Below are 14,297 nucleotides of genomic sequence, written 5' to 3'. Positions count from 1 at the left end.
CAATTAGCACTATGCTGTAGAAAGTCTAGTCTTGTTCTAGAATCTAAAGGTCTGTGCTGTGACTCTATGCTTAGGACTTTAATAAAAGATCCACACGTTATTCATAAACAGCACCAAATCTTCTAGATCATCATGCTTGCAGAGCAGGCAAAATGATGTGTTATAATCAATATAATGGACTAGTATAATGTTATGTAGATTATGAAGATAATCAAGTTCCCTGTGCACTAGAATGTTACGAAGAATGAGACAGTTCATCTTGAGCTAGGGCAGAACTGTGCAGGTGCACTGCTGTCCATCTCACATAAAAACAAATTTTAAATCCTTCTCCTTGAGGAGAATTGAAAAGCATTCACTTATCAGATGACTAGCTACATACTAGCTTGTATCAGAAGTGTGTCAATTTTTTCCAATGTAGACACAACATCTGGCCCAGATTATAGCTAGCTCAAAATACACGAGCTAAATCCATGCTTGTGACCAAGCCCAACTTCAATGGGAGAGTAAGGAACACCCTACCTACTCTATTGGGTTACCTGAAAGTTATGATGACAGTAATAGTTTAGAATTATTAAGTTTATAGAAAAATATTATTTTGTATCGGTAATACAATCACAAATATGATGATGACTAAGTATTTACTTTTTGCCAGGCATTCTGCTAAATGACCTATGTGTATTATCTCATTAAGTACATTGACTAATGTTGCTTTTGCAAGTATCTGGAGTTGTCTGATGAATGTTTCTTCTAAGCATCAGGAACTGTTCATGGAATTAAACAAATGATGAACTCTGAAATAGCTGTAAATAAATTCAGATCTCCTCAGTAAGAAAAATGACCCTTTAAATTCATGAGGATTTTTATTAAATGTTAAAAAGTCTTTGGTTAATGCTGATGTACTAGGCATAAAAAGTATCAGTACTTGTACAGTATATTAAAGTGTTGAACCAAAAGAGTCTTTCTATAGTCTATATTAAAAGTAATAGTAACAAAACTATTTGAAGGCATGATATCAATGATCAGAAAGGCTCTTGTAAGCTCTTATAAGATCTATCTCCTAAGCAATCTATGGGAATACATTTTCCCCATGTAACCATGAACTTAATAAAGATGTATATCACCAGGGGGTGAGACTTTCTGTGTGTGTGCGTTTGTGTCTGTGTGTGTGGGGAAAACTGTGAAGGTAGTTATTGATATGAAATTTGTGATTAATAAATTTTTGGATATTTCTCCTAGACCCTTTTCCATATCCTATCCAAAGATATACTGAAAAAATATTAGTTGTTTCAGTTGGACAGTCACTCACCTGATAACAGTAAACAGATCCAGTCTGCTAAATATCCTATTGTTTAAATCACTTATAGGAGAACTGTATTCATAATTCATTCCTTACTGGTTTTGTAACATTAAAAGAGAGAAGAGAGGAAGGAAAGAAGGAGGAGAGAAGGAAAGAAGGAAGGAAAAAAGAAAAGAGGGGAAAAAAGAAAAGGAAAATTAAGAGTATAGGTAGCTGAATCCTGAAATTAGGAATGTACAGAGGTACAATAACACTAGGTTGGTAGACTTATTGACAAACCCTTGTCTCCTTTCTTACTTTTCCATATATTAATATCTTTATAATAAGCCTTTCTTAAATGAGGAGGACTTAGTTCTAGTCCTTGCAAGCTAAGAAAAGTTAATTAACAGAGATGCAAAGGCTCTGCAATGCATTAAAACACAAAAATAGTGAAATTTATTGAAATGCATCTCATTTAGACTATAGAAATGCTAAGAACCATTTTTAAAATTTTGCTTATTTCAAATACGTTCAACAGTAGAGACCAAGTATAAATTACTTAAAATAATAAAAAGCCAGTATATATTTTATTATGTGCCATCTGTTTATATGTGTATACGTTAACATGTGCATATATTTGTATAACCTGCATTTAACTTTTGAAAGGAGTCAATGATATAGATATGATGGTTACCATTATTGCTGTTATACAGACAGGAAAACTGAGATGCAGAGAGCAGAGAGGTTAAGGAACTTTCCCAAGACCACGCTAGTAGTCAAGAAGGATCCTGGACTATACCCAGGCAGTCCCACGCTCATAACCACTGCTATGTACTGAATTTATTCACTTATTTTAAAGAAATTTTACATTGCTGCCTTAGAATACTTGTGGAAATGGAAACCTTTATGACTCTCATTGCCAGAGAAATAGGTAACAGATTCAGAAATCTGAAAAGTGAATGAGGAACTTCTCTTTTTCACTGCATTTCCAAATATTATCATATTCAGATTAAACAAAGGAGCAAGAAAAGCTTTTCAGCTTCATGGTATCAGCCAAGAAAATTCATCCTGAGGAAACCAGCTGCCAACAGCATGCCCTTTAGTATTTAGACAGGATGTGAAGGCCCAGCTGTTTTGTCAACCTTCCTTATACAGCTTGTTGACAAAAAAGAGGCCCAGTTAATTTTCCAAGTATGCAATATAAACTGAAACTGATTCACCTGCAAACACCTGAATTGCTTCTAGGAATGAAGAAATAATGATACCAAAATAATAAATTTTTCATAGGGTTAGAATACACTGAAATGATTCCAAAAATGGAATTTATCAGGAAAAATGAATAAGGCAATAATCTACTTCTGTTTTTCAGAACTTCTTTTAGCTTACTCAGAGCTCGAAGATTCCGTCCAGATTGCTGAAGCATGAAAGGGAAGATGTATGGAGAAAATAAGAAATGTCTGAGACTGAGAGAATGTAAGTATGAAGATAGAGGGAGCAGAATAGCTGGATGAATTAAAATGTAAGTTGCATTTTTAGTTCAGAATGTACAGAATTTGGCACGGTCATTGTAAGAATAAGGGGATCATCAGTGAGTATTCTCTTGTGCCTTCTTTTAGGTTTACTTGGACATTCCTGTTTCGATTTCAACTTTTTTACTCTGGAATTTTTATTCTATGCATATAAATTAAAAAAATAATAACAACACTGAACTTTCTTTGGGATAATATTCTTGAGTTAATGTTATCATTTTTTAATATAACTAAAATTATTTTAATTGGACTACATTATTTTCTATACAAATTTTTAAATAAAAATGCTATTTAAATATCAGCTTATTTACCTACATCATGTTTCAACAATTATTGCTTCTGGGCTTGTGTATTTAGTTTGGCGATCATTTTTTTCTACCAAATCTAATTCATTGGGTCAAATTTTCTGTGTATGTATGCTCAGCTGCTCAGTCGTGTCTGACTCTGTGACCCCATGGCTCCACTGATCATGGAATTTTCCAGGCAAAAATACTGGAGCAGGTTGGCATTTCCTACTCCAAAAGACCTTCCTAATCCAGAGATCAAACCCACATCTCTTGAATCTTCTGCACTGGCATGTGGATTCTTTACAACTGCACTAACTGGGAAGCCTCAAATTTTCTATAACTCAATTTTATTGAGACAAATTTATTCTTTAATAAATTTTCAGTTCTTAGAAAGTATCATAATTTGCAATTTTAGCCACTATGGATCTTAATATTTTAAAATAATTTTTAATTACTTTTACTGCTTTCCATTTTTTCAACAGCATAATTTTGATAAAACATATTTCACCATTTCAGTTTACTCATGGTCTCATCAATCCATTGCTTCATTCTATAAAGTTCACATGCTTATTTTAATTTGCTCTTCAGGGTCAAAATGGCAGAGTCAAAACATCCTCGAGAATTAAAGAGTTAAGGATGACAAGAGCAAAAGAGAAGATTAAAATGATGGGAGATTTTATAATCTTCACACTGTTCTTTAGTTTTCCCTGTACAGTTGTGTGTTAACTGGAATTTTTTTCTGTAATACAAATAAAATATATAACTTTGTCTACCAAATGAGACTTCTTTTTCATAACAGTGTTTGTGTTGAATAACAATCTGTATTTTGAACCAGTCAGGTTAAATATATGACAGTAATAACTGGCAATCAATGAATAAAACATCCTGAAAATTTTGGATCTGAATTAAATTTTTAAATCACAGATATATAGCCTAACAATATTATCTCCTATCTAACCTCTTTTTTCACTCATACATTTTTTTTTTCTTTGCTCATTATTTATCACTTTAGTGCCCCTGGAAAGTCTCAATTTCTGTTCCTGGTACTTAGCTTGTAAAAGCTGTAGCTGCTGACTCTGAGAACCTGAATTCATATGGCACCCGCAAACATCTGTTTTTCAAGGTTTTCTCTGAATATAATGACTAGGAGTAAGGAAAGTACCTGTGACCTTGCGCATCACATTTTTAGAACAAACGCCTCCTCCACTGCAATTATGTCATCGTGAAATCATGTTCCACATTCTAAAATAAACTCATTGCCATATGAATTGTTATCTGACAGAGATATTTTTGCAGTTGTCTTTTTAACAGCTTCCTTAGACTAGTGTCTTTTAAATTTCTCACAATACCAAGACAAAAATTATTTTTTGTCTATTCTACATGTTTACTTAAGCTTGAATGTTCAACAATTACTACCCTTATCCTACATTGCACATATAGTATGGATTTCACATACATACACACACAAACATATATACATTTTTAGCTAAATCATCTAAAATAAACATATATATATTTTTTCTTTTTTTTCTGATTTGCAAGACAAGTCAGAGAGTTTTCCACAATGTCACGGTTCGGGACTCACCTGTGGACGTGGATGTCCTGTGACTAGACAGGTCAATTCCAGGGTTTCCCCTTCCCGTATAGTGTAGACCCTTTCTGAGTAACGCTCCTCTTCAATGTTACAGGCCAAGCCTGAATGTACAATACGAACCGTGGGGGGAGCTGTTGAATCAGAAAGAAAATACATAAAAAGATAAATAAACTGCCATCCAATGAATCATCATGGTTGCAAACGGCAATTCTTATTAGACTTTAGCTCTGTCAGATCCATCAGTCTTAACACTTTGAACATCCTCAAGGGATTAAACATTTTGCTGGACAGAAAGCTTCAAATTTATCTAAAAGTCGCCAACACATTCTGAAAATGGAAAATGAGAATAGGGTGCTGAGGAAAACTGGTGATTCAGGAAATCACCATGATTACAAGACCTGTAATAAAACTTGACTGCTAAAATGTGATAGTTCCCCTCATCTCTGAAATCTGAAATTTAATATAGTAAAGGATGTTGTCCAAAGTCAATGTAGTAGTAGTAGTCATTCAGTCATGTCCGACTCTTTGCAACCCCAGGCTCCTCTGTCCGTGGGATTCTCCAGGCAAGAATACTGGAGTGGGTTGCCATTCCCTTCTCCAGAGGATCTTCCTGACCTAGGGACAGAACCCAGGTCTCCAGCATTGCAGGTAGATTCTTTACCGTCTGTGATACAGGGACTATGGTGGTGAAAAAGAAAGATCACTCAAAGGAAAAAGTAATCTTATTAAAGACATTTCCATTTTTCTGTTAATTTTCTAAGTCCTGTGTTAAAACTAGGAAGCTAAAGAATAGGAAGATTTAGCTGAAATTGAGTAACAACTTAGTTTTCAATATTTATAGACTCCTATATTAATATGAACAAAAGCCACTGGTGAAGATAGATCACTGAGGCCTAAGTATAAAATTCTGACTCAAAATAGACTTAGTTTTCATGAAATTGTATAAATTCCTAAGTACAATTTCTCCTACTTCAATGCTACATGGGCCTATAAAACTTGTCTAGGACTCATTGACTTACTCTTTGTTACCCTATGGACTATAGCCCACCAGGCTCCTCTGTCCATGGAATTTTCTAGGTAAGAATAATGGAGCGGATTGTCATGCCCTAAGAATTGAGCCCATGTCTCCTGCAGTTCCTACACTGCAGGCAGATTCTCTACCCCTGAGCCACTGGGGAAGCCCATAGGAAACCTATTATATGCAAAAACTCTTTTGGTCCTGAGAAATACTTAGATAACAGGATAGGCTTCTTGCCATCAAGGAGATTACTGTGACTAGCTTCAAATTGGAGATCATCCCCATTTGTGAATTCAGCAATTTTGTTTGTAATATATTTGGAGTAGAGAAGAAAAATTTGTTGTAATTGGAGAAAAAGCTTTATCTGTATATAAGAACAATGATCTCAAGAATTTACTGATAGCAATCTCAGCCTCAACAGCAGTATGATCAGCAGAGAATGTAGTTGCTTAAAAATTAATATGACTATCTTTGGAATTTTTTACTTAACATTTAAAAGATCATGAATATTATAAAATTTGCAGATAAATTTGGTGATTTATGAAGGATATAAGATAATTATAAGTCCAACTTATAAGAAATTTTCTTTTGGGACAACCTATGTTCTGATGAAAAAAAAAAAGAATAGTTTCCAATACTAATACTTTGCTTTACATAACAAGAATGTATAGAATACTCCTAGAGTTTAAGAAGTGAAAAGGGCAAAGTTTGTTATTGTTCTTAATTTCAAACTGAAAGACAGAGAACTCTGCTTGTAAATAATAGTAATAAAACAACCAGTTATTTTCATTTTCTTTCTGGATATCCAAGCAAAGTACAGTTCTTCAACCTTTAAATGCAGGATCAAATTTTTAAACTTCAATTTAGATACATAATAATAGAAAACCACTTATTTTTGAACATCTGGCGCACAACTGTATTCATAGTATGGAGGTTAACAAACTGATGACAATCAATTAACACTTTCAAAATATAAATAGAACATTGTTAAGGAAAAAAATTTAGCCTAACAAGTGATAGTTCATATGTTTATTAATACATCTAATTATATAGTAACATGACATCTTTTCTAGATTAATTTACAATGTTATTTTTGCTTTATTTCATATCAATGAATAGTATTATTATTTTAAGGATTATCTTTCCAAAGAATCATTATGCAAATAAGTAGCTTTATTTTAAAAGTTTAAATTATACAGTAAGCACACTGTCTTCAACTACAAGGGTTAATTTTCTGCTATTTTCTTCCATAATTTTAACACATTCTTGGAAGAGGTAATTGCCTATATATTGAGCCTTCCACCTATCTTATAGGAGGGTAGAATATTCTACCAAATTATAAGTGTTAAAGATGTACTTTTTCTAGTATGCATTAAAATATATAGTCAGTACTTCAGAAGCTCAATGATAATGTGTACATTTTGGAAGCTCCCATGAACTCTTTCGGCCTGAAGAAAGCTCAACTGAGACGTCTTAGAATTCATCCAGGTCAATGCTCTTATTTCCGAATTATGGAAGGAAAGGCTGAGAACATCAGGTGACCTGGCAACAGGCTTGCAGCTAGTTGTGGCCTCAATGAGACCAGGACCACCAGTCCTAGGCTCTCTTTACTAACTCATGCTATTAAAATTATAACAGACATAGTGTAGGTAGGTTTAAATAACTCCTAAACTAGATCTAGACTAGACTAGCGGGTAAAAAAAGATTGAGAAAAAGTTCATGAAGTAGTTACAGCACCATAACTAGATCAACAATATTAATTGTATAATTGTTCCAAACCTAAACAGTGTAACATTGACACAATTTTTATTCTGTCTCCAATCCCTAACAAAATCTTATGATTTCCCAAATAATATGTTGTAACTTCTTTTTTCATTATGTTGAATTTTGCCTAAGAGGGGCTTCCTAGGTGGCATTAATGGTAAAGGATCCACCTGCCAATGCAGGAAACATAAGAGACTCAAGTTTAATCCCTTTGGGAAGATCCCCTGGAGAAGGAAATGCCAACCCAGTCCAGTATTTCTGCCTAGAAAATGCTATGAACAGAGGAGCCTGGCGGGCTATAGTCCATGGGGTTGCAAAGAGTCAGATACGACTGAGTAACTAAACAGCATGACATTTCACGGAGTTCAAATCACCCCACATGGCATTTAGTTCCCAGGAAATGGGCCACATGTTGACTATTCAACATGGAATCTCACTTCTCTGTATCATCAGCCCAATATCACTGGGAAGTTAAAGAACACTGACAATCCAAGTGTCTTTGATCATGATGTTTCCCCATATAGAATTCCCACACTGATCTTTGGACCAATGTTGCTGAAAGCTTCTTGAATTACTTAGCAATGATTTTCTTCTCTTTTTTTTACCAGGAAATGTGTATTGCCTAGTGATTCTCCTTTTTCTTAACATTCTAGCTTGATAAGAAGCACGTCATTACAAGAATGAACATCATTTTGAGCATCTGTTCCACATTACCTAATTCAGAGCATGGAGTAGGTATTTAATAATTAATTCATAATTTTTAAGCATATATCACTATAAAGACTCTAACCTCCTATTTTAACAAAAATATCATCTATTAGGGCACTGAATTTACCTACTTTAAATACAAATGCAATTTGCAGTACTATATCTGAAGCAAGACATGTTTTATCCCCTGCCTTGTTAGAAAAAAATCTCAACTCATCATCCTTAAATTGGACTAAGGGTTATGATCCCTTTTGCCCTGTAGAGTCAGCAATGAATTAAAATGTTAAAATATTGCAAGAGACTCATATTCATCCAAATTTGCTTGCAGTAAACCAAATCCCATTATATAAAGTCATTCCTAACACTAATTATATCAACTCCCTTAATTTGAATAAACTGGCTTTGGGCTCAAGAGGTCAGCCTAAAAGGACAAAAGAGAAACATTCTCTTATCTTGTTAGAGTATAATTTTGAAAGTCATACCAAATTCTCTCTGTATCCTGTTGGAGAAAGAACACACAAAAATTCTTCAATGGCAACAGTAAGAGCATATTTTAGCCTTTTATCTCATAAAAAGACTTTCAAACATATATTAATTAAGCAACTGCTATAGATCAGGCATGAGGCTATGTGCTAAGGATATGAAGATTGATGCTATGAGTGGTGCCCTCTATGGCCACAGCCTATTGTGTTTTCAGCCTATTGGGTCTGACCAATTTATATACATACAGAAATCATTCAAAAATTACAAATGAACAAATAGTTATCTAACAGAAGAAAGTGAAAAGTACTACAACAGGACAAAGCAGAAACTGACTAAATCTGCCTGGGGGATTCCGACAGGTTTCAGGAAGCCAATGACATTTAACAAGGTTTGGAAAGATACATGCGGTGGAGGTAAAAGAGGAAGAACATTCCAGAGAAAGGAAATAGTGTGTTCAAATGCTTGTAATCATGTCTTTTGACATGATACTGCCTGCAGTGTTCAGGAAATAACTACATGAAAATGTGATCCACACAATTTATAATCTACTCCAAACCTCAAAACCAGTGTCACTCTTCAATCTACCCTGATGTCTCCAGACATAGGAAAGAGACCGTAGGGCCCTGCCAATGGAAAAGATGGGGGAAACCTACGTGAGAGTTCTTGTTAGACAAGACTTGAGGACTGATTGATGTGGGAGTGAGGGAACATGAGTTCAGTTGGCACTGAAGTTAATATTTTGGTTAAACAGGTAAAAGACATTTTTTAAAAATATTCTCTTGATCAGTAGGGGCTCCACATTATTCACAGTTGGGAGAGATTTAAAAGGAAGGGATCTGAGTCCAAATAATGGAGTGCTTGTTAGACCGAGGACTTAGACATGAAGTATTTTTGAGGGAGAAGCTTTTTCCATGTTCCTGAAGGATATGCTGTTATTAGCCATTAATAAGTTTCATAATAAGAGTTTTCTTTCCTCTAACAACGCCAAGCAAGAGTATTGTACTTTTGCATATCCTTCAAATCCTGTTCCAACTATTCTCTGGGAATTCAAGTTCCAGTAATATTGTTCCACTTTGCTACACTTGATCAAGGTAACTTGGGGTTACTGAGTTACTAGTTTAAAATACTATACAAGTCTTCTCCTCTCTTCTTTTTCCACAATGATCTCCCATTCAAATTTTAAATTAAGTATTGTGTCTACAAGCATGTGGCTCAGATAATAAAGAATCTGCTGTAATGCAGGAGACTCAGGTTTGATCCCTGGGTTGGGAAGATTCCCTGGAGAAGGGCATGGCAACTCACTCTAGTATTCTTGCCTAGAGAATTCCACAGACAGAGGAGTCTGGGGTCACAATGAGTTGGACACAACTGAGTGACTAACCACTTATACTTTTCTCCGAGTATAGTCTATAATTATCCCTCTTCTTGGTGACAACTCTTTTGCCTAATATCTTTCTCCTTAGGACCATTATATTAATATAGATTTAATATAACAAATTCAGATAAGAAAGCGGAGAATATGAAGATTTGGGAGAGGAGATGAAAATTTTAGTTTGAGATGCTGATGGTGAGCTGGCCAACAAATGAAAAGTTGCTGCTTGATATAAAGATTTAGAGCTTTTAAATGGTAGTTGATGCTTGACAGCAATAGAATAGGTGCAATCCCTAAAACAGAGCATGTAAAGTGAGAAATTAAGAGGATAATGATAAAATCATAAGGAATGTGAACTCTTGGTACAGAGCTGGTGTGGATGTGAGTATGGATATACTGAGGCCATGAAAGGAGACTCAGAGGCAGAAAGAACACAAAGAAAATGTAATGCTTCAAAAGTTACACAAAGAGATGCTCAACGATGGTCAATTGTCCAAAACCATCACTTACAACAGATTTGGAGGAGCATAAACAAAAGGTCATTGCCAGTGATAGTTAGGAAGGCATTGAAGAATTTCAAGTGAGGTTATTATGCTTGACACCCTTCCAATTTTCTCTGCAGACCTAAGAGATCATATCTGTTTGATGTTAAATCAAATAAGTTATTCAGATTTTAAGCAGTCTGGGTTGTAACACAGCTGGATCAGTGCCTTTCAAAACATTCTTCCAAACGCAAGTGGTCTAAAGACATGTTCAGTGCTTTTCAATCTGGATAATTTTTAAAGAAATTTAAACCACTAAAGTATTTGCTTTGCCGAAGATATTGATAAAGATAATAAATAAATGAAACCTAATGTTAGAGTAATCATAAGGTAATATATATCTCCATGATTGCTAGCTGAGAATCAGTAGAGTTTTTTGAGGATGCAGTTTGCCAATTTAGATTCCAAATTTAAATGTATATATAACATTTTGGCCACCTCTAAAACAAAAAAAGACTAATGAGACAAACTTCCAGAAGGTACACAAACAAATATTTCCACTACAGTATTTATAAGTGAAAAACTGGAAACACCAGAATATTCGGAAAACTATTGAGTTGCTATTTCCTTCTCCAGGGGATCTTCCTGACCCATGGATCAAACCTGCATCTCCTGAGCCACTAGGGAAGCCCATGTTAAACATGGGTATGTAGCTCCAAATTTATTGATATATAAAAATGCTGATGTCATTGATTTTTAAAAAATTTTAAGAAGAGTGTGGATTACACAGAATGTTGCGATTATAAGCAAGGGCTCTGAATTGAGGTGTCCAGGTTCAAATTTCCACTATGACATTTACTGTGTGACATTGAGCAAGTGACTTGATCTTTCTGTGTCTCTGTTTTGGTATCTGTAAAACTAATTAAAAATAAAACATCTCTCAGAGAATTTAGTGACAGTGTAATAAATAATGCTCATTAGAACAATGTTCAGCTCATCAAAGCTGGCAGCAAGTGTAAGCCATTAATATTTCCAAATGTACATGTAAAGTTTTCACATGTACAAATTAGATATATGTATAAGGAGATCTCTATACAGATATTGCTTGAAATTTTTTTCTAAAAGGTAATTTAGAAGTAATCACTCAGGAGGGAAAACATATGATCAAGTATAACCATTAAAGTAGTCTTATTTTTTTAATGATTGATAAAAGTATGGAATCAGTATAAGTTTCAAATTTATGATATTGGATTAATAAGGTACTGGATTAATAACAGATTATCCTAATACCAGTATAAAAGGATGCAAATTCATACTTATTGACATGGAAAGCAATCCATAATAATTGCTAAAAATAACATTTGCTATGACTCTGTAAATGTACTGTGTGCAAGTGTGTATCTAGAGACATGTCTAGAAGGATGTTGACTAGAATGATAACAATCATGGTGTATTGTGACAGCAATTTTCTGATATCTTTACTTTTTCATAATGTCATCTATATTTTCCAAATCTTTACAGTAAGAGCTTTTATTGCCCCCCAGAACTACTAAAATGATCTCATAGTTCATCTTTAAGATCTGGAGCCAAGCTCTACCGCTGACTGTAACAATTCTTTACTTTTAATCCACAGTTGCACAGTTCTCTTGATCTCAATGAATAAAGGAAATACTTGTCTGTCTGGATCCATTATATTTTTCCCCGTAACTTCAGGCCATTTAAAAAAATCAATTTAGAATCCTGTGACTTTTCTTCAACTATGTTTTGGGACTTCAACAATCCTACCCTCTTCTTGCTCCTGACAAGTCTGACTGCAACATAACCACCCCTCCTGTTTGCAACTTTGAAGAAGCTTGGTTTTTTCACTTATTGTATAACTCTAAGCAACTGTCTTAGCAAAGTCTCAGTAAGCATCCTTAGTATCAAAATCTGGCAACATCATTGAAGTATGACAAGTGTTTCTTTTCATCTTCCAAAATGCTAATGTATTGATAGACTTCTGCTCTTTCCACTCCCAAGTTCCTGCATGAAACTCTTAATAACTTCTTGCATTCTCCCACTTTCATTTTAATTTTTTCAATTTATTTGTATGGCAAATAAGACAATACACAAATATCCAACTAACGATCAAGCTCATTATGGTTCAGGTCACCAGTTTAGTCCAGTTTGCCAAGCCCCTTGCAACAAGTCATCATTCATGTATCATCTTGCCAGTACCCATTTTTACTGGTACACTCTCCTGGGTATCTATCTCCCAAAACCCAACATTACAATTTTACAATATCAACATAATTTAAAACAAGAACTAAAATAGACAAAGTTTTAAGCTAAGGAAAATGGACATTTTTCTTTTAATAGTGATGTTCTCCCACAAGTAATTTTCTCCCACACTCTCTTAATGCTATTGATAAATAATGAACAAGTGTGTATATATAAAGGCTTCCCAGGTGGCTCAGTGGTAAAGAATCTACCTGTCAATTCAGGAACAAGAGATGCAGGTTCCAGGCCTGGGCTGGGAAGATCCCCTGGAGAAGGGAATGGTAACCCACTCCGGTATTCTTAAATGGAAAATCAAATGGACAGAGGAGCCTGGTGGGCCACAATTCAGGGAGCTACAAAGAGTTGGACACGAGTGAGTGACTGAGCAAGCACACATGTATATATATATGCATGTGTGTCTAGATAAATACATGTGTGTGTATATATAGATAGATAGATACACACATGCAGATGTATATACAGGTGTGTATATATATTTTTTCTTTTAATTAAAAAGTCTCTAACAGCAAGAAGTGAATCTTTCTGATATTGCCAATTTAAAGTACTGGGTTTGGAGTTGGGTTTCCTGGGTTGGAAACATTAGCATATAATCTAAAATAATCTTAATTTCCTCATGTGTAAAGTGGGGATGAAATGATTTTCTACTTCATACAGTTGTAGCAATAATAGTAGATAATCATATCTAGGGTTTACCATAGTACACAGCTCTAGCATTAAGCATTTAAAATTTTAGTTTTTCTTAGCAGCCTAAAATCTCCATGTAAGGAACAAACATTGCAGGAATAATATTATTTCTGATTAGTAAAATCATTACAAATTCTCATTCCCAATAACTAATATGAAATTTAGTTTCATATTAGAATAAAACTAGAAATGAAGAACATTTGTAAAAAGTGACACTAACTTTATGTAAATTGCTCACATAACGAAATGATCAAATTTGTCAGTGAATCTAAATTTAGATTCAACTGGTGCTTTTCAAAAGTAAACATGGAAAAATAACAAGGTAAATGCCACTTAATTTACTTAATTAATATCACAAACCAATTTTAAATAAATAAAAATAAGGACATACCAAATGAATAACAAGTATACTTATCAACAGAAAAGCATTTCAGATAGGCTTTTGTCTAACTAATCACTACATTCAGCATTCTTAGAAATAATATTTTAGTACTCAGTGCACAAATCATGTAGAGCCAAACATCTGTAGAAATTTCAAAGACATATCCAAAAAAATTATTAAGTGACATTTTCAATACTGAAGTTTCAATACCTAAAATGAATAACAGAAGCCAAAAATGTTATTATGCAGATGAAGACTCCATTTTAATTAAGGGCTGAGAACAAGAGACCTGAGGGTCTAATTCCAAAGCTATTTTGACATATATCAAATGTTCCTTAATTTACACTGAAAAGCCTTTCTAACAAGTTCTCATGTCAATATGTTCCTATTAGCTACCAGTACCTTTAAGTGGTGTTTTGTCACTGACCTACATTAGTA

The 14,297-nt window shown here is 34.2% G+C and overlaps 1 protein-coding gene across 1 annotated transcript in view; it reads right to left on the bottom strand.

Moving 5' to 3' along the window:
- MDGA2 (MAM domain containing glycosylphosphatidylinositol anchor 2) overlaps nt 1–14,297 on the bottom strand; it is an 858,597-nt gene that overhangs the window by 498,147 nt on the left and 346,153 nt on the right. Inside the window, exon 2 of the mRNA XM_043471432.1 lies at nt 4,678–4,817. Within this exon, the coding sequence (XP_043327367.1) occupies nt 4,678–4,817 (140 nt within the window). The remainder of the gene's footprint in view (nt 1–4,677; nt 4,818–14,297) is intronic.

Source organism: Cervus canadensis, chromosome 6 (assembly GCF_019320065.1).
Source record: "Cervus canadensis isolate Bull #8, Minnesota chromosome 6, ASM1932006v1, whole genome shotgun sequence".
NCBI classification, from domain to species: domain Eukaryota; kingdom Metazoa; phylum Chordata; class Mammalia; order Artiodactyla; family Cervidae; genus Cervus; species Cervus canadensis.
This window is presented reverse-complemented; position numbering and strand designations above follow the sequence as displayed.